The 27827-nt window shown below is 38.5% G+C and overlaps 1 protein-coding gene across 5 annotated transcripts; it reads right to left on the bottom strand.

The window, feature by feature from the left end:
* Nucleotides 1–27290, bottom strand: WDR89 (WD repeat domain 89). 5 transcript variants are annotated; one of them, XM_016223872.2, is made up of 3 exons: nt 27233–27290; nt 18291–18429; nt 1–2992 (listed from the first exon to the last, which is right to left on the bottom strand). In XM_016223872.2, the coding sequence occupies exon 3, from the start codon at nt 2959–2961 to the stop codon at nt 1798–1800; it is 1164 nt and encodes a 387-aa protein (XP_016079358.1). In that variant the 5' UTR covers nt 2962–2992; nt 18291–18429; nt 27233–27290; the 3' UTR covers nt 1–1797. The 5 variants fall into 5 exon arrangements, with proteins under 5 accessions (XP_016079358.1, XP_087676114.1, XP_016079359.1 ...); XM_087819988.1 differs by having other exon boundaries at nt 18352–18429; XM_016223873.2 differs by lacking the exon at nt 27233–27290 and adding an exon at nt 26548–26997.
* Between the last annotated feature and the right edge of the window lie 537 nt (nt 27291–27827).

Genomic DNA, 27827 nt, shown 5'->3' with positions numbered 1-27827 from the left:
ACATTTTTATAATCCCTTCCCCCCCTTTAAAAAAACTTTTTAATTTTGTAAAACTGTTAGTCTGATATGAAATACCTATATTCATCTTCTGTGGTTTTTATATTTTCTTTCACTTTCTGTCTCTTTAAATTCTACTTTCAGAGATATTTCTTCACCTGCATCTTCCAACTCTATTACTTACTTTTTATTTTTAAGGATTTTTAAAAGCTCTACTGTTCTGGTATTTCTGTTGTTTTATAAATGCAATTTCTTCAAAAGTCTTTTTAATCAGCTTTTCCCATTTACAACCTACTCAGCATTAGCTCAGACCCTACATATCTTGAAAACATGGCTTCTCATTGTTATGTAGTACTCCATCAAAAGATCAAATATTTTAGCAGCATGAGGAATTATCAAATCTGTTTTCGATGTCTGGCCTAGAAGTAGTGGGAAGAATGAACTGGAAGAGACTAGAGACAGAGTCAGTAATTTAGGCGAGAAAGGAAAGTTTGATCTAAGGCAACAGCGGTAGGGTAAAGGCAAAAGGACAGCGGACAGATTTTAGGAGGTAGGATGGCACAGGACTGGTTAGGAGAAAAGGGAAAAATTCAGAATTACCCTCGGGGTTATGGTTTGGACAACAACTGAAATAAGTACATTTCTAAAAAAAAAAAAAAAAGATGAATTTTGAATATATTTAACAGTGACTTACCTGTTGTTCAGTCGCAAGTTAGTTAAGCTAAATCATAGCCTAAATATAAGCTGCATTGTTCTATAGAAAAATAAATTTTTCCCCCAGTATTAGTCTCAGAAATAAGTCATCATTAACATTTAAAGAGAAACGTAAAAGGTTCTAAAGTAAAATTTTCATGACAATATTTCTAATGCAAAAGATAAAATATTTTAAAATATTTTTACAAATACTCTATAAAGATATTATTTTTTTATTAAGGATAAGAAAAGATAGCAAACCTTTACAGAAATTAACTTTATAATTAACATTCTTTGAAGAAATATTTTAAACAATGAAAAAATCAGCAGTAAACAAAAATTCAGGTTTAAAATAATGAATGAAACTATGGAAGAAAGTTTTATCACAAAATATTAGGGTATTTTGAAATGACAACAGCCATTCTGCTATTATACTTTTATTTCTATAGATTCACTTTGTGCCTCAAAATGAATTTTGCAAAATAATTTCCTTTTCATCAGTGAAATACCTGTTTACTGTTTAAACTACAATATTAAAGTATAGATTCAAATATTTACTAAACACCTTTATTAACTAGATACAAATCATTTTATTTCTAAAAGTTGAATTCTATTTAGACTCATTAGAATATTTGTATTTAAATACTCCAATGTAATCTATGTGCATTAAGCAAGTAGGAGCTCTTCAAATAAAGAAAAGTCTCATTTGGTTTTATAAATAATAAAGATGATTTAAAATGTAAAAAATTGAGCTAAAAAAAATAGCCCAAACCACCTGTTTTTTAAGTCATACTAGCCATCTACTTCTAAAAAGTCCTATCAAAGCTATTTTTTTTAAACCCAACATTTACTAACTCAACAGATGGGTTTTAAAAATGAGGAAAGTAATTTTACTTTCAATTCACTGATTATGTACTCAACTGGTGTCTTTAAAAAATAATTTTAGCATACATGAAGACTGAATTAAACCATTCTCAACATTTTTCTAGTACTGTTTGCTAACTGGCTTGTTTTTACATACACGCTTTAAACATCTCTTCCCCAGGTAGTACACAAAAATAGTTATTTGCAACTATAAAATCTTTCAAGTAAACTCCCAATGTAATATCACTGCTTTTTCCTTCTCTTATAAGAATCATTACTGTGAGTTCGAACTCGCTGGTACACAGAGGATGCTATTTTCATGTTGTCTTTCTTTGTAAATGTCTTCTCTATTGCTCCAGGTTTCCAAAGTAACAACTGTGCATCTTCTCCTCCAGTTAGCAAAGAATCATCCTGCATATTCCAACAGAAAGAACGGACTGTAGCAGCATGCCCTCCCTGAAGGCTGGTCACATGATTCAATCCTGATGCAGTACAGCTCATTAAGTGAATAATTCCTGTGTTTGTTCCTCCAACAATAAATAATTTGTCCATCTTTTCATGATATAGGCCACCAATCAAATAGTCCAAAATACCTCCTTTAATATTAATTACTTCTCTAACATCCTGGATATTCAAACATGTAACTGGTTCATCAGTATCCAGATTATTAAGATCCCACCAACAAAATCCTTCATCATGTGTCATGCAGTATATCTGTTTATAATCTTTCCCAGACCAACCAATACAGCTAACTGATGAAACTGTGTTACAAGTTGTAACCAGTGCATCTTCTTCATTATCAAGGCTAATATCGAATACATTTACTAGGCCATCTGTTGAACCTGAGACTACCATGTTAGGATTGCTAGGATGGAAACATACTTGAGTGATATCATCACTATGTGTTTCTGAGTATGCCCCAAGTGGGTCTTTAGTAGTAGACAAATCTTGAGAATTAATTCTTGCATCCCAAAATACTAACAATGCATCATCATCAACTTTTTCTGTGCCAGCACAAATGACATGATCATTACAGCTGATATCAAAACTGATAAAAATATTGGAAGGGTAACCCTTGAACAGCTGGACAGGTTTTTCACTGGCCAATCGAGCATCCCAACATTTTACAGTGCTATCTGTACATGACGAATATACAATGTCACAAGAATTTGCAAACTTGACTCCATTAAGAAGTCCAGGATATCCACTAAATTCTCGTAGTACGTTTAACCTTTCTTTATCATATATTCTGATTAATCCATTAGAACATAAAACAGCAGCCAAGCTTCCTTTTTCTGCTTGTACAGTCTTGGATGTGTCTATGCCAAGCAGATAAGTAGGCTCTTCAGTTCCTGAGGAACGCTTAACAATGTTCAGATTAGCAAATTGTTCCTCAATCTTCTCCATATCAGGAGTGGCATCCAAGAGTAGTAAATATCTGTAATAAAAATATAAAAATTGAAATTAAACCCACAGCTTCTCTAAAATTGTAATTAAATCAAGAACATTTCCTTGTGAAGGCTGACATAAAACAACAGAGATAAAAATCTATTTTAATATTGTAATCATTTCCCTACCATGATGTAACTAAAACTAAGTTACCTCCTAATTCACTCTTCAACACCAAATCTACCACATATATCTTATGACAGTAAGAGAATTTAAAAACATGTATATACACTGCTGAGTAATTTGTTTTTAACTCAAACCCAATTATTGGTCCTACTCATTCATAATCATCAGCATTATCCAGGATCTCCACTTTGGATTCATCTACACCTGGTCCCAGCTGCCTTATACAACTTTAGAACCTAAATATAAATGTGTACACAGAAAAATGGTCACTCCAAAGAGGTACATGCCTTAATTCCTGGAACCTATGACTATGTTGGTTACATAGCAAAGAAGATTTGAAATTGTAGATGGAATTAAGGTTGCTAATCAGTTGACTTTAAAAGGGAGAGATTAGCCCTGGCTAGTGTTGCCCAGTAGGCTGGGCTTCATCCTGCACACCAAAAAGTTGCAGGTTCAATTCCGGTCAGGGCACATACCCAGGTTTTGGCCTCTATCCCCAGGAGGGGCATGCGGGAGGCAGTTGATTGTTGTTTCTCTCTCTCTCTAAAAATCAATTTTAAAAAAAAGATTTCTCCCTTTAAAAAAAAATAAAGAGGGAGATTATTCTGGATTATCTTGGTGGGCCCAATGTAATCACCAGTGTCCTTTCAAGTACAAGGAGCAGAAGATAAGAGCCAGAGGGAGATGTTACTATGGAAGAAAGGCAGAGAGAGATACACTGCAGGTTTAGTCAAAGGATGTTAGTAAGTGGGTAAGTGTTAATATGAGATTACTAAAAAACACACACAATTCTTTGCTACTGCCTCAATTTGATCTCTGCATATGAAAAATCAGACTGGTGAGAATTTTAAACAGTAAGAAAGTTTAATGGGGCTTTTAAGCTAATAGTAATTTATAGGACTATGTGAATTGTTATACCCAAGCAGGACGGTAGTACTATACACTCCTTCCCTCAATTTTGTTGCCTGGAAAGTGTTTCACAGTGGAACAGTCCTGCAAAACTTTAATTCAAGGGTTCTACTGATTGATGAGGCAGGGCCCCAGAACAGAATGTCACAGCAAACTAGCACTTCAAGGCTGTAGCAATGGTAATAATCACGATGGTTGTCCAGGTGACACACTGTTTAAATGAAGTACAGGAAGGAAGGAAGGAAAAAAGGAAGGAAGGGAGGAGATATCAGAGGTAAGGTGGGTATATCCCCCAATACTCAAATTATAGACCTTATATTCCTCCACAAATACAGTTTAATCTCTCACGGGGAAACATGAAAACCTCTAGCTTATGTTTAAACACATTAGTGTGCAAGTGAGTCATATTTGAACTAAAACTTCCAAGGCTATACAATTCTTTATTTTATATACTAGTGAATCATTTCAAAATGATTAATATACTTTTACTTCTATGTATAGCCCTCATCTGAGTTTTCTTTGCATGATCCACTTCCCAGTGCTCAAGAAAAGCCATAGGTTGTCTTTTCTTCTCACTACACTCTCATGGGGTAACCTCATTCATATTCATGTTTTCAAGTGCTTCCTATATGCCAATGATCTCATTTCTATTTCCAAATCCTATTTCCAAATGTCTAATAGCCATTTCTCCTTGCACATGTCCCACTACACCTCAAAATAAAAGTCATTATGTATGCTTCCCTGGTAAGCCTTCCCCTTAAAAGAATCAGAACAAAAACAAACAAACAAAAAACAATGTAAACATCTCAATTTTTTCCATTTTGGTCAACTTCCAAATCCTACTTTTGGGCTACAGACTTCTTAGAAAAGTATTAGGTTAAATATGTTTCTGCGGCTCAAAACAATAGTGACAATCTCATATGGTTCAACCTAACAAAAACCTATGAAGAGAGCAAATAAGATTAATCATAATTTTATCTTTTCTTTTTGTTTGTCAGATGCATAAAAGGAAGCTTAGTTAGCATTCTAGATCTCAACAGACTAGTGAGAGATGAGGACATGGAGAGAGCCCTTCTTATATCAATACATACACACACACACACGCGCGCACACACAAATTAAAGAGTGCAAAAAGATATGGACAGAAAAGGATAATAAAGCAGAGTAGAGAGGAGAAAAGAGAAATGAAAATAATCTAAGAGAAAAGAGAAAGGAATGAATAAAAAAAAAGAGGAAATTACTGCCACTACCTCCTTAATCATGTGGGTGAAACAGTGCATCTTTTACTGTCCCTAACACAGAGATGAGACAATGAGAAGCGGTCCAGATAAAGGAAGTTCAGTCAAGTATAAAGCTATGAGAGTTTGCTCCACTAAAAGGAATTTTTCTTCATGGGGTAATTTTCACTCCATGAGAGTGAAGAAAAATTCCTTTATTTCTTTAAAATAAAGTCCTTGTCCTTGAGTTAGAGAATGTACCAAGCAATCATAAGCAATTTAAATATAAACCCAATTGTTCTGAGAATGGAGGCAGAAAAATAACGATGATCTCATCTTGACCCACCTAGTACAGAACAGGAACTAGCAGAACCACAAGCAGCAGCCTGGCACTGAGCCACTATTGCTGCTGTGGTTCTTACAGGGAGACACAATTCTCATGTCTGAATATAATGCAGGTGTAAAATGTCAGAAAGATACCCCAAAACAAACACTATAGGGTAAGCTTCAAGGGTGCGAGAATATTATATTCTTGGTGAACTGCCACTTTGCAATATGCTAGGTGGGACTTGGTAACTAATCTTTTATCTGAATAACTGTCCCTATTTAATTACAAGTTGATTATTTAATAACAAATCCCTAAACATAATTATGAATTCCTCTTGTGGCTTTGGCCTTAATAAGATTTAAGTTACTTTTATCAATCAGAATCTCTTATTTATTTCCTATTAAACACAGTAAAACACGTTCTGAGTGCATCTAGCTGCAACTGAGTATTGCTCTTATTGCTGAATTGGCTAAGTTTGAATATGAAATCTGAAGGACAGCCTAGCTTAAATAATTCCATAATGGATAAGGAAGTAGCTTTTCCCCCCATATAAACAAGGGACAAAAAAGAATTAAAAGAAAATAACATATATTTTACACTTAATTAGAAACTGATTACAAAAGGCACAATACTAAAAGTCTTCTACATATTATTTTATAAAATCAGAAATGAGCAGTATCCTTAGAATTCGATATATTTCTATTTTTCAGGTATGAATGTTCACCATACTTGAAAGAGTTAACAGCATAAGCATCATATACTATTATATTTTCTAACTAGTGAGACAATTTATTAGACTTGGGCCAAAAACCTAATTCCCCACAACCAGACTTAATATTGCCCATTGACTATAAGGAACTAGCTGATGATGACTGTGAAATGCAGAGGTCCATCAAATGTCCCAAATGTAGGGAGATGGTTAATGGGAAAAGTCATTCAGGAATGGGCTCTAATAACTTCACAATCCACACTTATAATTCAACTATAATAATGCTACCACATCTATCAAATTGGGCTAGGATAATTGAGCCTCACAAAGAATAAAATAACCATAATTGGAGCTCAACAAATGCTAGACTGTATGCTAGAAACTTACATTTAATTTTTTTATCCTAATCATTTAACCCTATGAGATAGGTATTATTATCCCCCTTTTACAGAGGAGATTGCAGCTCAGAGAAACTGAGTAACTTGCCAGCGATCTGAGAGCTACTAATGGGAGGACACAGGGGAGTCCAGTGTGAAACCCCAGCTGTAACTTCAAAACCTGTGAGCCTGTGTTCACTCCAATACCATGCTATTGCTCTTGCATGTAAGTACTGAAGTATTAGTGTCAACTTTCATTAAGGCATATGAGGCTTTGAGAGGAGAATTACATGTTAATTCTACATATAATCAGAGAAAGGAGCAGGATAATTAAAAAACAAAAACCAACCTAGAAAAATGTTTCCATAAGCAACCATCACTCTTAATTTTCTTATGCCCCACTTCGTTTTTATTAAATTTTTTATTATGAAATTTGTATGAAGCAGAAAATAGTAAAAGAAACCCCCATACACCCATCATCCAGCACGAACAATTATATTCCACAAAAGACAGAGGGGCTAGTTATACATCACATTTCATTTGAAGGGCAATTAAGAAACTCTAGTGGAGCCCGGCTGTGCGAGGTTCAGCGGTTGAGCATCAACCTAGGACCCAGGAGACTGAGGTTTTATTCCCAGTCAGGGCACATGCCCAGGTTGTGGGCTCCATCCCCAATCAGGGGTGTGCAGGAGGCAGCCGATCAATGACGACTCTCTCATCTTTAATGTTTCTCTCTCTCTCTCCCCCTTTCCCTTCCTCTCTCTGAAATCAATAAAGATACATGGGAAAAAAAACCTCTAGTGGACAGTGTGATGAAACCCCTCCAACTCATTCCCCTCTCCCCACTCCATGTGGCATAAACAAAATTTAAGGACTTGACCCCAGCTCCAAGGGCAGACCCTGATTAGCCTAAACCAATCACAGTACAAGGTTCCATCCCTTGTAACCAGTAATTTGGTTTAGAAACCTTACATTTTTGCTAATCCATGCATGTATTCCCCTCCCAACTACAATTTGTTCATATGTGGAACATTAATTCTAAATTGGACCCAATCCAACTAATGGAAAGAACTTTTTTCCATGGTTATGAAATTCTGAATTTTCTATTTAAGTCAGTTTGTAGAAACTTTTGTTAATGCAGCCAGAACCACCCTAACTAATTAGAGATAATCAAGAAAAGTACTTGGATATATCATCAAGTACTGACTTAATGATACAATATTTTAAAACTTAATCTGAAATGCAATCTAGCAAGTTTCTGTATATTTTTTAAATGCATTTATATTTTTTAATATAGTCACATGGTTCAAAGTTCAAAAGATTCCAAAACCAATGTCTTGGAACATTTCTGTCCTCAAGCCCCTTTCCTCTCACAGGAGACAACAAATGAATACTTTCAGAGATTGTCAATATGGAAATAATGCAGTTAAGTATTTTTGGCTTATCAAAAAAACTTTCAATGTGGTACAATAAAAAAGGCAATAGGGCCCTGGCCAGTGCAGCTCAGTTGGTTGAGTGTCATCCCATGCACCAAAAGGTATCCAGTTTGATTCCTAATCAGGGCACATGCCCGGGTTGCGGGCTCCATCCCCAGTAAGGGGCATGCAGGAGGCAGCCAATCGATACTTCTCTCTCATTGATGTTTCTCTCTCTAAAAGTCAATAAAAACACATTAAAAAAAAAAAAAACCTCGAGGAATTCTGGTCAAGCTCAGGGGGTGCCAGAGACACACAGGGAGGAAATCATTTGTGTAGCTTCAGGGCAAGAGCCACCCCCGCCCTGCCCGGGCACCACCATTCCTGTGTTGGACCCTCCTTTGCACATGTAAGTAGCCAGAAGTGTTACACTAGCTCCACCCTGATGACACCCTGAGGCTCCATCCTACCCAACTCACCCAGTCCAGGGGCTCTGTCAGTGGCAACCAACCTGGGCTCCTGGGCTCCAGTTGCAGTCTTTCTTTAAAAACTCTCAGGAATTGCCCTGGCCAATGTAGCTCAGTGGTTAGAGTGTCGGCTGTGCACTGAAGGGTCACGGGTTCAATTCACGGTCAAGGGCACATACCTGGGCTGCAGGATCAATCTCCAGCCCTGGTCTGGGCATGTGTGGGAGGCAACCAATTGATGTGTCCCTCTGACATGGATGTTTTTCTCTCTCCTCCTACCCCCCTTTCACTCTCTCTAAAAATCAATGCAAAAAATGTCCTCAGGTGAAGATTAACAACAACAACAAAAACCTCTCAGGAATTCCTGTCAAGGTCAGGGAGTGCCAGGCACACACACACACACACACGGAAACCTGTGTTGTTTGCCTTCAAGGCGAGGGCTGTCTTCTCTAATGGTCAACAGGTACAACCTTTGCTGTGGTAAGCAAATATTGATGGACAGAAAGGGAGAAATCAACAGTAATACATTTAGTCATAAAAGAGAACTGTAACATATCAATCAGGAGATAGTGGCCTTAAATGACACATTAGACCAAATGGATTTAATTGAAAGTTTTAGAGCATTTCACCCCAAAGCAGCAGACTATATATTTTCAATAGCACATGGAAGATTTCCCAGGATAGACCGACCGCGTTAGGCCACAAAACAGGTCTCAATAAATTTAAGACTGAACTAATATCAAGCATCTGCTCATGACAGGAAACACAAATAGGCATTTTGTAGACATGAAAACAATTCACAATATCCAAAAATGCTGGCAACACAGTACACTATAGAGTATCATTTGTTTACCCTTGTGATGGTGTGGATGACTGAGAGCTGTGGCTTGCTGCTGCTGTCCACCATCATGAGAGAGAATCATACCAAAACACATATTGCTAGACCAGATTAAGTCAAAATTCAAAATATGAAGTATGGTTGCTACTGAAGGCAAACCGCTTTCGCACTCTCATGAAGTCGAAAAATCCTAAGCAGAACCATCAGAAGTTAGGGACTGTCTATATACTATCCCACTTCAATGAAATTCCTGGGAGCCTGGGAGTGCCCTTCTAGTTGTTAGATGAGATACTGCCCAGTTCATGATTTGCTTACTAAAGCCAATTAGATCTTAAAAAAATTCCTATTCATACATGCTTCTGTTCACATCTGTGTGTAAGCACAGAAAGGTCTTAATATTCATAAAATGTATTTCAAATATTTAGTGTGTGTGTGTGTGTGTGTGTGTGTGAGAGAGAGAGAGAGATGAGGGTATGTTGCCTTCTTTCTAATACTTTTCTACATTGCTAAAATGTTTAATAATGATTATATAACCTCATAATAACCCTATAAGTACTATTATGTTCATTAAACTGATGAGAAAAAATCACATCACGGCTAATATCCAGTAAAGCTTGTTTCTGACCTCAAGCATTCTTGTTCTAGAACCCATATTAACCCCTACAGTATACTGCCTCTATAGTAAGTACATATTTTTTAAAAGTTTAAGGGTAGATTAGGTTACCTATACAAGAAGCATATTTCATACTTTTTTAAAAAAAAGGGGGGGTAGGGCCCTAGCCAGTTTGGCTCAGTGGTTAAAGTGCCGGCTACAGACTGAAGGGTCTAGAGTTTGATTACACTCAGGGGCATTACCGTGGTTGCGGGCTCAAATCCTGGCCCAGGTTGGGGCATGTGAGGAGGCAACCAATCTATGTGTCTCTCTCACATTGATGTTTCTCTCTCCTGCTTCCACTTTCTCTGAAAAAGCAATGGAAAAAATATCCTCAGGTGAGGATAAAAAAAGGTGTGTGGGGGGATAGGATGTATTAGCAGAGCACCTGCAAAACAATAGCTGCTAATGTCTAATGTCATGTGCTAGTGTTGAAGTCAGTGGCGAACCTGAAAAATCTAATGGAAGCCACAAAAGTTCCATACTGGACATTAAAGAAGCTTATTATTTATCAAGCATATCTAATGTCAGCTTATCGGAAACAAAATTACATAGGTGAAACTTAGGAATTCTGGTTATTAATATTTCAGAGAAGAGTGAAATAGGAACAGTCACTCACATGCATTACCAGTATGTCCTGAAAGAAACACCACCTTGGGATCAAAACCATGTATTAGTTTAACTTTAGGAAACATCTCTCATTGAACTTGGATTTGTTGATCTGGGAAGGAAAAACTACCCTGCAAAAATCTGGCTGATGTTGGTGTCCAAATGGCTCCTGAAATTGTTTGTAATCATTCACAAAGACATTCACCAAGCCGACATACACTAAAGCAACATTGCAGAGTGAAAAAAGTACTGCTCTGTGAATCAGAGTATCTGTTTGGCTCTCATATTGCCAGGTCCACATGTATAAAATGGCGACAATAATAATGATCTCTCAGGATTACTGGAGGTGGTAAATAATTGTGTCTATGTTTTAAACTAACACAAAATTGGCTTTGACACAATTTGCCAAAAAACGTTTTAATTTGGGGAAAAGTGAATATTTAGTGGCAGGTATGCTAAACTGACATCTGCTACAACTTCAATGTGATTTTAAATACCATATTCATTAATGACTGAGACTTAATGTCTTTGTAAATTAATCCTGCTTAGTGAGCCTGAATATGCTCTATTCACATGAATGTTCAAGATACTGGTTGCAGGAACACATGGCATCTCATGCATTAAATACACTAAAACTCTTACAAAAAGCACAGTTTTTAAAGTTCAGGAATCTGTTACAAAGGTAAGGGGGGGTTGGAGGGAATGACACACACACCTTTTCATACAGTATGAGATTATCCTTTAGGTGCCAGATATAACATTCAGAGTTATCTTTTAAAAAATAAAAACATTTTCTTCAATAACATCCTGAGATAAACATTTTCTCAAGTCAATCTTCCACCCCAAACTTAACCTTTAAATTAAGTGTATGAATACCCAGCTTCTTTCAACAAGAACAATGATCTGCCTTTGCCTTTCCAGAACAACCAGCTGGTTAACCAAACACAGAGAAACCACACTTCCCCAGTCACCAGACGCTTAATTTCGAAGTCAGTAACACCATGGAATAATCCAATTCTTGAATTGGTACTATATGTTTACTAATTCTTTTGCTAATTCCGAATAGATCCTTTTAAAAATTAAGCAAATGTTCTCTTTAATAACTGCAAAAAGGGGGCAGGGGATAAAAAGAACCATGGCCTTTAACAGAATGATATAGCACTGTGAAAGACAGTCTCTTGAATACTGTGCTATAGTTAGATAAGTAATATCAACATTAAAGCTCCTCAAAATTCCTAAAGATGTATCCTAGTCAATAATTCAAAAAAGTCTCAAAGGGCTGATGTAACAGGCGTAGAACATACTAGATTGAGCAAAGAACATAAGCAAAATCCCTGCCCTAATGAAGGGCTGTGTGGGGAGAGATAGATATATAGGGTCCTCAAAAAATGTATACATACACTTTGAATAATTATAAAGGCAGTTTATTAAAATACATTTCATCATGGACAATGGTGTGGAGAGGGACAGGGGAGGGGGTGGAATGGGTCATTGGGGAGAAAAAGGGACATCTGTAATATTTTGAACAAAAATTTTTTAAAAAATAAAAATTGATAAAATATATTTCATTTTCAAAATTGAGCTATCAGCTATTACAGTGTATATACATTTTTGGGGGACATCCTATATAGACAAATAATTTTAATAATGAAAATAGTCAGTGATAATTGTTATAAAAATAATATAGGGTAAGGCAAGAAATATGAAGCTAGAAAGGCCTTTTAGATTTGATCATTTAAGGAAAGCCTCTCCCATGAAGTGACATTTGAGCTGAGACCAAAATGAAAAGAGGGAGCAAATACTGGATAATGAGGGCCAAGAACCTCCTGGGCACAGAGAAACAACAAGTGGGCCCAAGCAGCTAAAGCTAAGTTACAGAAAGAAAGAGGTGTATGAAATAAGATTAAAGAGATAGCTGGAGGCAGGTAAGAGCTCTGCAGGCCTCAGCAAGAACTTTAGATTTTGTTCACAAGTGAGAAAGAAAGCCACTGCAGGTTGAGAGCAGGTGAGAACTCTGATTCCTCTGGCTGCTGTCTGGAGAACAGGCCTTAGTACAAGAGTGAAAGTAGTGAAGGGATTTGTACAAAATTCTGGGCAAGAAATATGAGAGTGGGAAGAAGTTGCTGGATTCAGGCCACAATTTTGAAAGAAGAATAAAGAGAATTTCTGATTAGACTGCAAGTGGGAATTCAGAAAAGTTGTCAAAGATGATCCTTAGGTTTCTGGCCTGAGCAACAAGGTGAATATACCACTGGCATGTTACTTTTAGAATAATTACAAGCTCTTAAGATAAAGACAAGATGATTAATTAGATAATTACACAATTATCCAATTGTTTAAATAGTCTTCATTGATAAACTGTGGTATATTAATACAATGAACTTCTACACAGCCATAAAACATACAACTGGTATATGCAACAATATGGGTGAATCTTACAAGTGTTTAGTGGCAGAAGCCTGACACAAAAGATTAGGATATGATTTCATCCATACAAAGTTGAAGAACAGGCAACAAATCTATAACAATAGAAATCAGAATACTGGTTATCTTGTGTGGGGGGGATATGTACTGGGAAAGGGATCTGCGGGTGGTGATTATGCACAGATGTCTACATTTCAAAAAAAACCCAAACCATCATGGAGGAGAATGACGCCCTGCCTCCAACAGGATTCTCACACTGAGTAAAAAGCATTAACAGTCTACTCTTGGAAGAGGAAGAAGAGCAGAGCGAAAAATCCTCTATTTGGCACATACAAGCAAGGCCTGCTAAAAGTTGACAGTGGAGAAGGAATAATGAGGAAAACCCTCCAACATCCCAGGCCCAATACTAAGCACAACATATTAACAGCCCACAGCTAAGGAATTTCAAGTCTGTAGTGTACAGAAGGTAACTATAGCAACAACGAAACTAAAATCAGCTCCCTTAGTGATTAGATTGTTCAATATCCAACACTAACAGTCTGAAGAAGCAGAGAGGTGGCCATTTCTGGGGATAAATATTATTTACCTCAGTCTCTATTATTCTTCTATACACAATGTTGAGATTTCAATTAAAAAAAGACACACACACACACAAGCAAGAAAAACAAAATAAATTGTCAGTAAGAGCAGCAATGAACAGAACAGACCCAGAGATCGCAGAGATGATGGACTTTAAAACAACTATAAATTGTCTATTTAAAAAAAACTAAACCAGAACAAAACAAGTGCTGGTGAGAATGTAGAGAAATTGGAACCTTATACAATGGAATGGAATGTAACAGTCTCTGTGGGAAACAGTTTGGCACTTCCTCATAAAGTTAAACATGCTCATGCAAAAATCTGTACACTAATGTTCAGAATAGCATCACTGATAATAGCAAAAAAGTTGAAACAACTCAAAAGTTCTTTAATAAATGAATAAACAATATATGATATATCCAATATAATTCTGCCATAAAAAAAGGAATAGCCCAGCTGGCGTTACTCAGCGGTTGAGCACTGACCTATGAACCCGGAGGTGACAGTGTTCTCTATCCCCAGTAGGGGGTGTGCAGGAAGAAGCCAATTGATGATTTTCTCTCATGATTGATGTTTCTCTCTCTCTCTCCACCTCTCCCTTGCTCTCTGAAATCAATAAAAACATATTTTTTTAAAAAGGAATAAAGTCAAGGGAGGGGGAGGAATGGGGATATTTCTAATAGTGTCAACAATAAAGAAAAGAAAAAGGAATAAAGTACAGTTACATGCTACAACATGGGCTAAATTGGAAAATATTATGCTAAGTGAAAGAAGCCACATACAAAAGACCACATATTGAATGATTCCATTTATATAAAATGCCCAGAATAGGCAAATCTACAGAGATAGAAAGATTAATGGTTGCCAGGAGCAGGGAGTGTGGAGTGAATGGAAAGGGGAAACTGGGAGTGACTGCTAATAGGTAAAGAAAAACTATGCAAGTGAATGGACAAAGGAGTAGCAGTTTTAAAGCACAGAAAGGAAAAAAAACACCTGTTAACACAAAGCTCTGCACCCAGCAAAAATATCTTAAAAAAAAAAAAAAAAAAGATTAAAAAAGAACAATCATACAAGCAAAAGTTGAGAAGAATCACTGCCAGCAGATCTGCAAAACAAGAAATGTTAAAGATAGTTGTTCAGCCAGTGGGAGGGAATATTGGAAAGAGCACTGTAAATGGTAAACATGAGAGTAAATGTAAGACTTTTCTTCTTTTAAAAATTTCCTAGAGGATTACTTCCAAGGCAGACACGGAAGTGCAGGGAGGCCCGTGTGCTCATTTGGGGAATTTCTGGCCCAGCTGCACGCCTAGAGTGCATTCTGAAGAGGTCGGTTCTTCAGGGTCAGGTTCCACCAGTGCCCGGCCGCCCCTCAGCCCAGCACCAATACCCACCATGCCCAGGAAGCCTGGCATTAGCCTGTTGGGCAGCCTCATCTCCTCGCTGCCGGCCACGCCACAGTCCCGCAGGCCAGGATGAAAAAGCTCTCGGAGAGAGAACTACCAGCTCAAGTACCTGAAGCTGAGCAAAGCTGCAAAGCCACCGTGTTTGAAAATGCTATTTGTGTGAAATTGCTCATCTTGAGGAAAAATTTCTTAAAGCAAAAGAACAAAGATGGTACTTGCTAAAGAAGCTCCTCCAGCTTCAGGCTCTAAAATTAGGAAACGTACAGACTGCAACTTCTATTTACCCGAGTTGTGGTGTGGCCAGCTCTGTGGGAACTCTACAGGGAGCTGGACTAATTTCTGGGCCTAGCACTGGGGCTGAGGAGCCATTTGGGAAGAAATCCAAGGAGAAAAAGGCAAAGGCAAAGAGAACAACAAACTGGAAGATCATCATTCACTGACCTGGCTTCTATAATGAGTGCCATCAACCTTGTAGGGTACTGCAGTTCTTGAATATATTCCAGCATTAAGTCCCCAGACCAAAAGTGTTTACATATCTGTCACATCAAGGATGGCGGTGTACAAGCTCAGTTTGAAATCGTTCCTGAAGATGATCCGCAGAATGCCACTGTCAGTTCATTTGCAAATGCCTGTCATGCAGAACTGCTCAAGGCCGTAAGTGCTATTATAGGGAAACTAATGTCTAACCTGCTTCCTCTACCTGGAGCTGCCTTTTTGGGTTTTCCAATCCAACCATCCACAACCTGATCCAGAGTTGTCCAGGAGCTGGAATGGGTGAAATTTGATGTGTGCAAACCTAGAGATGGGCAACTACCCCAAGGACCGCTGGAGAGTGATGCAGCTATAAACTTTGAAGCCTTTCAAAGACAGACCTTCCCCACCCCCAAGCCCAAGATGTTTTATTGATTTTAGAGAGAGAGGGAGAGGGAGAAACATCCATTGGCTGCCTCCTGCATGCCTCCTACTGGGGATCAAGCCCAAAACCCAGACATGTACCCTGACTAGGAATCGAACCAGCGACCTCTCAGTGCATGGGACCACATTCAACCGAGCTACATTGACCAGGGCCAGAGACAGACCTCTAATGAAGATCATAATGACCCCATTCTACAAGGATCCTTGGCTCTCCCAGAGCTTCAACCTATAACCTTTGTGTCTTCTTGCCACCCATGTTCCTGACACATTGACCCCTTGGTAGATAATCACCTATAGCACTTGAAGTCTCCATTGCTGTGTAGCCCAACGCAATCTTCGGATTGAACAAGAGGGGATCATCATTTTCATCATGATGATTAAAAAATATATATATATATTTTTTAATTGATTTTAGAGAGAGAGGAAGGGGAAGGGATAGAGAGATAGGGACATCACTGAGAGAGAAACATCAATCGGCTGCCTCCTGCACGCCACACACCAGGGACCGAGCCCACAACCTGGGCTTGTGCCCTGGCTGGGAATTGAACCGGTAACCCCTCGGTTCATGGGTCAATGATGCTCAACCACTGAGCAACACCAGCCAGGCATGATGGCTTTATTTTACACTTACACTAAAACTTAGAATATATGGAAGGAGGCAGCAATTCAGAAGTGGAAACTGTATTAAATTAACACAATTCTTAGTGGAGGTTCCCATGGTGACAGTTTTTTCTCCCTGAGAAAAACTTCACCTGCTTTATTTTTAGTAATAAATTTCTTTTGACAAAAAAAAATCCTTAAAAAATAATTGACTGTCTAAACCAAAAAATAGTGTAATATATAGAGGGGTTATTAAAAGTAAAATATATGACAGCAACAGTAAGAGGGTGGGAGGGAGGAAACAGAAAATGTTGCAAGGTTCTTATAAAATGGTATCATCTAGAAGTAAACCTAGAAGAACCACAAAAAGAAATAATTTTTTTAATCATCACCCGAGGATATGCTTTATTGATTTTAGAGAAGAAGGAAGAGAGAAAAACACCGATGTGAGAAACACCAATAGGTTGCCTCACTGGGGATGGAACCTGCAACCTAGGTATGTGCCCTGACTGGGAATAGAACCATGCCACAAGCTTTATCATATGAAAAGGTTGGTGGTTCATTTAGTTTAAACCCTAAGATTGTTCAAGGTGTTCCCAAACAGCAGTTTTAATCCAGTGTTGGATTAAATTCATGTGGATTAAATGATACAGATTAGAGACACCAGGTTGGTAAATTAGAGTTACAACACTGAATTGCCCAGCAAATCTGTGGGGAACCTGTTACCTTAGGAAAATCTTTAATTATAGCCCTAAGTACAGTCTTTGTTTATAGGATATAGGAAATCTAGGGTGGTTTAGTAGGATCCTCAGAAGGTCTTGTTTTGAAAGGGAAAGTTTTAATGGGCTTAGTTTATGTAACAGGAAAGTAAGGAAGTTCAGGTGGGGGGGGTAGGAGGGTCCTAAGTTAGAGGAGGGGGCAAAGAGGGATATAGGGAAGGTGGAGCAGTCGGGTTAGAAAGGATCTTGGTCAGCACAAAGGAGAGGCTTGTGGTGTTTTGTTTGTTTTTTTAACCCATATTTAGTTATTTGCTTTAGTCAATTTGGAAAAAGTATTTCTTAAGGAAGCAATCTAGAATCCTAAACACATTTAGAAGCCTCCACATACCAATTAAAATAACTATCCCATTTGGATTGTTTAATTTTGTAGCCACAGTCTTCTTAGTTCAGAGAAAAACAAGTTTGGGGACATCAAAGATTTTCCATAATGGCCACTGGAGTTCTAAGTCATCCTTCGTAAAAACTGGTCCATTTAATCAAAAACAAGCATGAGCGCCCTGGCAAGTGGGTTCAGTGGTTAGAGCATCAGTCTTCAGACCAAAGGGTTGCAGGTTCAATTCCAGGTAAAGGGCATATACCTGGGTTACAGGTCCAATCCCCAGCCCTGGTTGGGGTGCGTACAGGAGGCAACTAATCAATGTGTCTCCCTCTCTCTCCCTCCCTTCTACTTTTTCTAAAAATCAATGGAAAAAATATCCTTGGGTAAGGATTAACCAAAACAAAACAAAAAACACAAAGCATGAGAAAGGACAAGCATAATTTAATATAACTGGCCAGGGTTCCCCACAGAGGGGCACCCTTGGAACATTCAAATGAGTGGAATCCAATTATCACAAACAAAGAATTCTCACCAGAGGACAATTTGTCTCTATCCAGAACCTAAATAAAGTCAGAAGTCTTGCCCAGAAGAAGGGAGCTCAAGATCTGAGAACAGACTTACCAAACCAAAAATTATGGTGACTTGTAGAAGTAAAGAGCACGAAGTGCTTAAGTGTGGGTACCTCACTCAACTCCAGAGATTGTCATTCCTTGGTGGTCAGCTCCTTCAGATCCCACGCCTTACACAATGTAGTGTCAACCTAAAAAAAAGAGATAAACTGAAAAAAGCTCAAATAACCAGAAATTGAGTTTCTTCAGGAATAGCAGAGGAACTGCAATTCTGGACAAGCAAATAGCAGAGAACTACAGGCAGGACTGTTGATGGTTTAGGTCCTGACACTGGATGGCTTTTATGGGCAAGAAGTGCAAAAGGGGAAAAGTTCAGTTAAAGGCCATGTAGTGAGTTCACTGGCTCAAAGATGGAGAGAGATAGCCCTGGCCAGGTAGCTCAGTTGATGAGACTACCATCCCCAGCACCAAGATTGCAGGTTTTATCTCTGGTCAGGGCACATACAAGAAGCAACCAATGAATACATAAAGAAGTGGAACAACAAATTGATGTTTCTCTCTCTCTCTCTCTCCCTCCTCCCCTTCTCTCTCTCTAATCAATAAATTAGACATTTATAGGAAATCTACCTTTGTCTTTCTTTTTCTGAGAGAGCATGGGTGAAATTCTCCACTTCCTACCCTTCAGTTCCATTTTATTTATTTTTTTAATCCTCACCTGAGGATGTTTTTATTGATTTTAGAGAAAGAGGAACAGACAGAGAGAGAGAGAAGTATCAATTGGTTGTCTCCTGTACACACCCCAACTGAAAACTGAACCCACAACCTGGGTATGTGCCCTGACCAGGGGTACTGGATGACATTCCAACCAACGCAGCCACACTGGCCAGGGCCTTCAGTTCCATTTTAGATTAAAATCCTTTCACACTTTTATCCATAACAAGCCTGAGGAATGTGTGTGGGTAGCCAAGGGCAGATGTACAGCAGACACTTGGATACACTATTCTACAGCTCAGGGGGCAAAGTGTGGGACTGTGTCATCAGTCTATAGGAATTAGGCAGTAATTAAAAACTAGGAAAGTGGCTGAACCTCCTGAAGGGAAATTATACAGAATGATATAAAACAGCAGGTCAAGATTAAACCCTGGAATACCAGTGTTTAAGAAACGAGTAGAGGAACAATAAAAAACTATAAAGGAGACAAAAAATAGAAATAAAAAAAAGAACTGAAGGAAAACCAAAAAAGTAGCCAAACAACAGCTAATATTAGCTGATTGTTAATATCTACATTCCAAATCAGTCTCTTCAAATGCACTGCTTCATTTAACCCTAAATAACCCTAAAAAAAATAGGGGTTTTATTTTATTACTGCTTTTTAAGATTAAGAAACTGAGGATTAGAAAAATAGGTATTTTGTGGTAGTTAAGAAAATGAGTATATAGCCAGACTGTTAGGGTTAAAATCCTGGCTTTACTAGCTATATATTTCAGCTTCCTATTCTTTAAGCAGGAGATAACAGTTCCAATCTCATAGGGTTGTTGTAACAAATAAATTAATTACATGTTAAATGCTCAGAATGATGCCTGGCACACACACACAAACACACACACACACAAAAGGACAAACACCAGCATAGAGAATTTCAAAGAAACACACTAGTGTCATATAACAAACTTAAACTTATAGAATAAACTATTAGACGTGAAACCTAATATATATATATGTGTATATATATATGTAAAATACATATACATATCTCACGCTGTTAACCAATGACAACAGAAAAAAATACACACACACACACACATAAACATTATATTGGGGGGGAGCAGGCAGACTAGATACTTCCAAGTTGAATTCACAGAACAAAATGTTTCCCCAAATTGTCACCAAACAGAAAGATGCTTTAACATATTAATAATTCCATTTCCACTGTTAACCACTGACTGAAATAAGATTGGGGCAAAATGAGGCTTCCTGACATTGGATAGCTTATAATAATGTCAACATACTTCTCATATAATAACGCAATATTTTATAAATATTTGTAAATTGATAAAGACACTTTCTTCTACATTTTGAAGATTTACTATTTAATACTCCAAATTAGGTGAATATCCAAAAGGGATCTGCTGAAATTGAAATCAAAACAGTGGGAAAACCCTTAGACATAAATATTTATAACTTTATACTTATGTAAAGATACAGTAGGACACACCAGCTCTTTAAACCACTTTGTGCCACACATCTTGGGAAGATCAGAATCTAGTTAAGTTCTAAACTCATTTCCTCTCTTGTGAATACATTGAGAGATCCTGACATCAGAGAAATAACCAACAAAAGCATAATTCCTGAACCATCCTGCAAAAGCCAGATATTGAGAGAAAAAAGTTCACACATACTTAATAGAGCTGATGTAAAGGACAGAAAACACGAGAAATAAAGTACTGCCGGTTGTAACTTTACTAAACATGTGAAAATGCTTAGCTTAGACTTACGCTGCCTTGCCCTTGGCATTGATTACTACTGCCATCTAGCAACAGGTCCAAAAATTAGAGAATACAAAAAAATCATCCAAGACTACAAAGTCTCTAAACAGAAAGATGCTTTGATTTAGTAATTATTAAAATTTCTATGAACCATGATAACTGTGATTAAACTGCATTTTTCTTAGTTGTTCTTTTCCTTTCTTCCTCTATGTGAACTCATGTATTATTACCTCTAAGTGGACTCGTACAACCCTGATCTTTCTCCAAAATTCCAAACCCGTATTTCTAATGTCTCCTACATCCTGACCTCTGAACATGCTGCCAAAACTTCAAATTAAATATACCCAAAATACAACTCAAATACCTGTATTCGTCATCTCTGTTAACTGCACAATCTTCTCAGTCATCTAGCCTCAAAATCTCAGAATCATCTATGACTAAAGGGAGGCAAAAAACAAGATTCAACTAAGCTAATAACCACCACCTTGAAAATCACCCTTCACATCCAACTCCTCACTGTTTCCTCTGCCATTATTCTCTGGTTTCGCATCACCTCTCTCACCTGCTACTGCTGTAACCTCCTACTGTGCCTGACAGAGCAAAACAGGAAACACTTAATCTAAAGTCTGATTCCTGGGCAAGGATGGCAACAATAGGAGAAAGTTTTATTTCCCACTGGAGAAATATCATATAAGAGAGTTTTGTTCTCAGAAACTACTTTCATTAAAAACAAAAACAAAAAAAACTACTTTCATGTAACAAATACTGACATTCGGCATGACATTAAACGGAAAACAAAAGCAAATATATGACTTCACAAATAGTTCTTAAGTATGAATAGTTCTTAAAAGAAATGCTTAATTCTTATAAAATATCATATACTTTCTTTTGTTGTTTCTGCATGGGCTGCAAGATATTTGAACATGTGAATTACACACTATTTTATAGCAAACCCAGACTTTTCAATATTTTTTAAATAATTTTTAAAAAGATTTTAAATTGATTTTGAGAGAGAAAGTAAGAGAGGAACAATGATCGGCTGCCTCTTCCACACCCCCTACCAGAGTACGGGCTTGAAACCAGGCATGTGCTCTGACCAGGAATCCAACCAGCTAACTTTTGGTATAGGGGATGACGCCCAACCAACTGAGTCACACTGGCCAGGGCCAAACTTTTCAATATTTTAATGGGTAAAATATTTTTCCCACAATAGAACTACAAAAAGGATTACTATTCTCTCCAAGAATTTGAAAATAACTCATTTTTTGAGTTATCTAGATCCTACCAATGCTTCAAGATCTAGCTGAAATGCTACTAGCCCTACAAAATCTTTCTTAACTCAGCCTAAAGTTAGTTTCTACTTCCTTTGAATGCCAAAATACTGTGTTATTCACAGAGAAGTAATAAATACTTAATATATTTATCTAGTTATGTCTTACACACTTATATTTGTTTACCCCACCGCAGAGTATAAACTTCATAAGGACAGAAGTCACGTTCTCCAATTCTATAAAATCCATCCACTACTGGCCTACCCTCATGAAATCCTACTTCCTGTGAGGAGTGTAAACATACACACACAGAACAAACTCAATAGAGGGAGACAAAAAGGCAAAGATAAGGAACTACCGTATATGTAAAACAATGTCAAAGACAGGAGAAGGCACACACACACCCCCAATCCTTAGAAACAGCAATCCCTTTTCTGGAGAAAGTAAAGTTCCTACATAAGAAAGAAATCAATTAGTAACAACTTTGATGAAACATCCACAGACACAAGTTGGAGAAGGTTGATTCACTCCAAGCTCCTAAAGTCATAGAAAGCACAATGAAGGCATAACTGAGGAAGCTAAGGAAAGGGTTAGGATTTGGAAACATCACCTTGCAGTTTTACACAGAACCCTATATGCAGAAAGCATTCAATAAATACCTACTTGTTTGAAAGTAATTTAACAGCTAGTCCCATATACACAAATTCTGGAATTAAACAATATGTTCAAAATGTTCTTCCTTCAGCAAATACTTTAGAGGATCAAATTATCTAAAATTTCCTGCAAATAACGCAGTTAATATTATGTGCCTTATATGACATAAATCATGGTTTTGATGCCAGAAAAGGATACATCCACATTTTTAATCATTCAGTATTTTCAAAATAACCCAATGATTCATAAATTGTACTCTTTGTATTTTTAGAATGGCTCAGGGGATTTGTGTGATTCTCAAACTCATTTCTTAGTTCCTAAAAAAAACTTCAATTTGATTTTATAAGCTCAGAAAAAAAGGGGGGGAAGTTTGGAGAGAATAAAATAGCTTCATAAAAATAATTTATTGGCCCTGGCTGGGTAGCTCAGTTGGTTAGAGCACCGTCCTGATACGCCAAGGTTATGGGTTTGATCCCTGGTCAGGGCACATGAATGCATAAATAAGTGGAACAACAAAGCAATGTTTCTCTCATTCTCCCCCCCCCCCACTTCCTCTCTAAAAATGAATAAAATAGAGTTAAATAATAATAATTCAGTCCTACATTAAATACAAATTAATGATAGGCTAATAAAATCACAACTTAAAGCAACTAACCATTGTAAAAATTTAGCTTCAATATCTATTCTCTTCTTTTCTTGAAAAGATATGCCTGCAATACATGCTAACAACTTTAGGTTTGAGTGACAGAAGAGCTAAAGGAAGGATTCATGAAGAAAGGGAAGGGCAACTTATATGCTTATATGCATAACCTATGAACACAGACATTGGTATGGGGAAGGCCTGGGGGTGGGGGTAGATGCAGGGTGGAGGGGAGCAAACGGGGAAAAAGGTGGACATCTGTAATACTTTCAACAATAAAGATAAATTTTAACACACACACATACACAAAAGGAAAGGGCAGAATCAGAACCAAGAAAAAGGTACTTTAACAAAAATAGCTAAGACCTGGAAACACAATAGGAAATGAAGGAGCCTGTGTCTGGGATGGACCTAGTCAATCTGAGTAAGCTGCCCGGGTGAGGCGTGGCTCAGCAGCTGAGCATCGACCTAGGATCCTGGAGATAGTGGTTCAATTCCAGGTCAGGACACATGCCCGGATTGCGGGCTCGATCCCCAGTCGGGGGCATGCAGTAGGCAGCCAATCAATGACTCTCATCATTGATGTTTTTCTCTCTCCCCCATCTCCTTTTCTCTCTCTGAAATCAATATATATATATACATACATATATATATAAAATGAATAAGCTAAAGAGGTGTTACTGTAGAAAAGGAGGCAGTAAAAAAAGATCAGCGCTAGAAGTGGGGGGCTTACTTTTTTTCTTTTTTTGCAGATGATCTTCAATAAATCACAGATCCAATCTGAACCCTGGTTTACTCACATTTCCACTTTTCCTATTTATTGTTTCTTTTGTGTGCACCAATGATAACAGTAACTAAGGTACACTGAATCACTGAATTCTTGCTATATGCCAGGGACTTTTTTTTTTTTAATGTTTTCATTGATTTCAGAGAGAGGAAGGGAGAGGGGAGAGGGGGAGAGAGACAGGGAATTGAACCAGGTGACCTTTCAGTGCACAGGACGATGCTCAACCAACTGAGCAACACCGGCCAGGGCAGGGAATGTTCTAAATGCTTTAAATGCATCATATCTCATTTAATGTTCTGGACAGCCCTATAAAGTAGGCACACTTACTTCTCCCATTTTCTAATTAGGAAATGGAGGCTCAGAAAAGATTTGCTAAAGGTCACTCAACTCACAGATGCATAGCAGGAACTGGACCTCAAATATAATTCAAGAGCCCACACTCTTAAATGCTTCCTTATACTGACTCTCAAATGATATAAAGGACATAGTTTACAAAGCATTCTTAAATAGCCATTCAAATGTAAAATGGTGTTATTATAATTCTTTTTAATTTTTATTTACTTACTTAATTTTTTAATATTTCTACTGATTTCTAGAGAGGAAGGGAGAGGGAGAGACAGAAACTTTGATGTGAGAGCGAAACAGATCGGCTGCCTCGTGCACACCCCCTACCAGGGATAGAGCCCACTACCCAGGCCTGTGCCCCATCTGGGAATCAAACAGACTACCTTTTGGTGCTCAGGACAATACTCAACCAATCGAGCAACACCAGCCATGTCAATTTTTATTGATTGTTTTTTAGAGAGAGGAAAGAGTTGAGAGGAAGATCAATCTGCTGTTCCACTTATTTATTCATTCATTGGTTGATTCTTGTATGTGCTCTGACCAAGGATCAAACTCACAACCTTGGTGTATTAGGATGATGCTCAACCAAGCTACACAGCCAAAGCCTGAAGGACAAGTCTTAAGCAGCTGGCTAGGGGTAGTACCCATTATAGCAGAGACTGCAAACTCATTACAAGCTAGGCACATAAATAAGCTAATTAGGTGGGACTATGTGAGAATTCTAGCCAAAGAAATGTGAGAATAATATAGGCCTGAACCATAGAAATATCCCACATAGGCTTCTCCTTGACCTTTCTCCTTCCAATTCCATGCAAAAAGCATAGAGACCTTTACTGAATAATTATTATAAATTAAATGACTACTTAGGGCTGGTCTTTTTCATACATTATCTTACTCCAATGAGTGGATGGTTACAAACCCAACTCATCAGGTCTTGTCTTCTGAGAATTATGAATTCCAGTCAGATATGAGAGCAACAAATGATTATCTTCTGAAAAAAATGACAAAAACTGAAGTCATCAAAGGTACTAGCTTCTTGCTAAGAGGCTTGGAAGGTATCAATGATGAGGAAACTTACCAGTGCAGTTCTCCAGGAAACCTAGTGCACAGTCTAACCTTAAGAGCATGGGACCCAGAGTCTTTGCTTAAATGGCTTCCTTATAATGAATACCCATCAACTGAGCTCATGCTTCTTAAACTGGGGGACACATACCTATGACTATAGTAAACTGGCTACTATAAGAAATAGAGGAAAAACAGTACAGATACTTACTGTCAAAAAGCTGTGTATAAGTGGACTCGCGCAGTTCAAACCTGTGTCATTCAAGGGTCAACTGTACACGCTCCAACAACTTAGCAGTGATTTGCACACACCTGGCCCCAAAATACTGAACTACATTAATATGACTAGCACTCCAGTTCAGAAATATAGAAATTCTTTTGTTTTCAATTATGGTCTTTGCTATCAAGTAAATGAAAATATCTTAAATAGGCAGAAATCATGGGAAAAGTAGTTCTTTAAAGCATCATAGGGAATAAGAAAATAAGCATTACCTTCAGTCCTATTTGTAACTGATAATAAAAGTTGCAGGAAAAAAGTCATGATTTTAGGTTAAAACAAAGATACAACTCAAACTGCATGGGTAACAATACCAGGGGAGAGAAAAGAATTCACAAAAGCAGCCATGTGGGCAGATCTACTTTGTTTTTATGCTGTTTACAGCCGCCTAAGGTAAGAATATAAACCAGACAAACATGACTTGCACTTACTACAAGGAATATTGTCCTGAACCCTAAGCAAGCAGGCAAATGGGGCACACAGGCTTAAGTAGTAATAGGCTGCATGTTACTACCACTGGAACATACTCTATGCTCTAAGTTCAAACGATAGTCTAGCCTCTACAGGAAAGAATTCGAAAAGCACAAAGTCATATGTAGTTAACATCCGTAATTTACATTTTAGATCCACTTTTCATTTGATCCTCACAACTCTAGGAAGTAGACAAGGCTGGTATTCATTTCGATTCTGCACCTGAAGACTTCCCCGGTCAAGGGTTTAGGAAGTGGCTTCTACTCCTAAGTCTTTCTACTACATCATTTTACCTCGATAAAAACAATCAACTTACTTGTAGGTACGCTGTATTCTGAACCTCAAGTTAGAAAACAGGAGCAACATTTTACAAGGAATACCACTTTCTAATGTTATGTCCAAGGAAATCGAATGCCACACTCAATTTAAGTTGTCAGAGACAAGCTGAAGAGAACACGCGGACTAGTGATTTAGCGCGTTTCTTCCCGAGAAGATGAGAACAGCAACAGCACCTCTCTAGAGTGCAATGTGGATTAATGAGATAATACACGTTAAGTGCTTAGCCTAGTGGCTGGTCTCGTAGTTCGTTCTACTCCTTTTCCCAAAAGAAAACCGGCTTTCTGACCATGAAAACGAACAAGCCCAGGTGGTGGGTAGGCAAGAATGCGAGGGGACGGCGTAAGGAGCAGGGGGAAAACAGGTTCTGGCTACCCTTCCTTGAACACTCGGCGAAAGCTGCTACGCTCTTAATAAAAAAAGATCCAAAGAAAGTGCTGGAGGCGGCAACGGCCCACGGGGCAGGACTGCGCGGGTTAGACCGAGGCTCGGCACCGCGGCACCAAAAACCCCACCGCGTGGTCCCTCCTCCCGGCTCCTCCCCATCACCCTCAGCGCTAGAGGCTCGGCAACTCCCGCTTTCTAGACTCAACCCGTACTGCCGCCGCCGATCGGGGGAGCTACCCAGCCCGGAGACTCGACCAGCCCGGCCCTACGAAATGTACCTCAGCCAGAAGCCCACAACTGGCCCGGGAGAGAACACGCACTCAGGCAAGGCGCAGAGCAGACGACCGGAACTCCACCCTCTACCTCTCTGATTGGGTAAACGCGCGGCGGAAAGTGAAGAGGATTGGTCAGCAACGGAGAGGCGGGCCATAGCCCTGGGGAAGCGAGAGAGGCGCGAGGAGGTGCCGGGCGCTTACCTCTCCTGGGATTGGACCAAAGCAGGACGTCTGCGCCTGCGTAGAGCCAGCTGACGTAATCGCCGCACACCACCGCCCTTTACGTCGACAGAAGTTTCAACCACTGATTGGTTGTAATAAAGGATTTGCGTGGCCAATAAGAGAAAAGAGTAAAGCGAGTCCCGCCTCTTCCTCTGGGGGCCGGGGACTGGGTCCTTCCGTGGGCGCTGGGTGGCTCGAGTTCCTTCCGTGGGCTTAGATGGTGGAGTTCCAGCCGAGCCGGTCTGGGGTAGGGAACTGTTTGTTATGTCTCGAAGCTTCTCCGGCAGGTGAGGAGTAGTAAGAACTAGGCCCCGAAACACCCACAAGCGCTCAGAACTTCTAAGTTTGACTCGAGGGAGCCAGTCTTTCACTCCGT

Source organism: Miniopterus natalensis, chromosome 1 (genome assembly GCF_054644295.1).
Source record: "Miniopterus natalensis isolate mMinNat1 chromosome 1, mMinNat1.hap1, whole genome shotgun sequence".
NCBI classification, from domain to species: Eukaryota; Metazoa; Chordata; class Mammalia; order Chiroptera; family Miniopteridae; genus Miniopterus; species Miniopterus natalensis.
Note: the sequence above shows the minus strand (reverse complement) of the source record. Positions and strands in the feature narration are given on the sequence as shown.

Coding starts and splice junctions, on each gene's coding strand:
- WDR89 (XM_016223869.2), bottom strand. CDS start 15,562: ATGCTGGAATATATTCAAGAACTGCAGTACCCTACAAGGTTGATGGCA. Junction 2,993..15,497: donor GCACTCATTATAGAAGCCAG/GTCAGTGAATGA, acceptor TTTTTATTACAG/ATATTTACTACTCTTGGATG.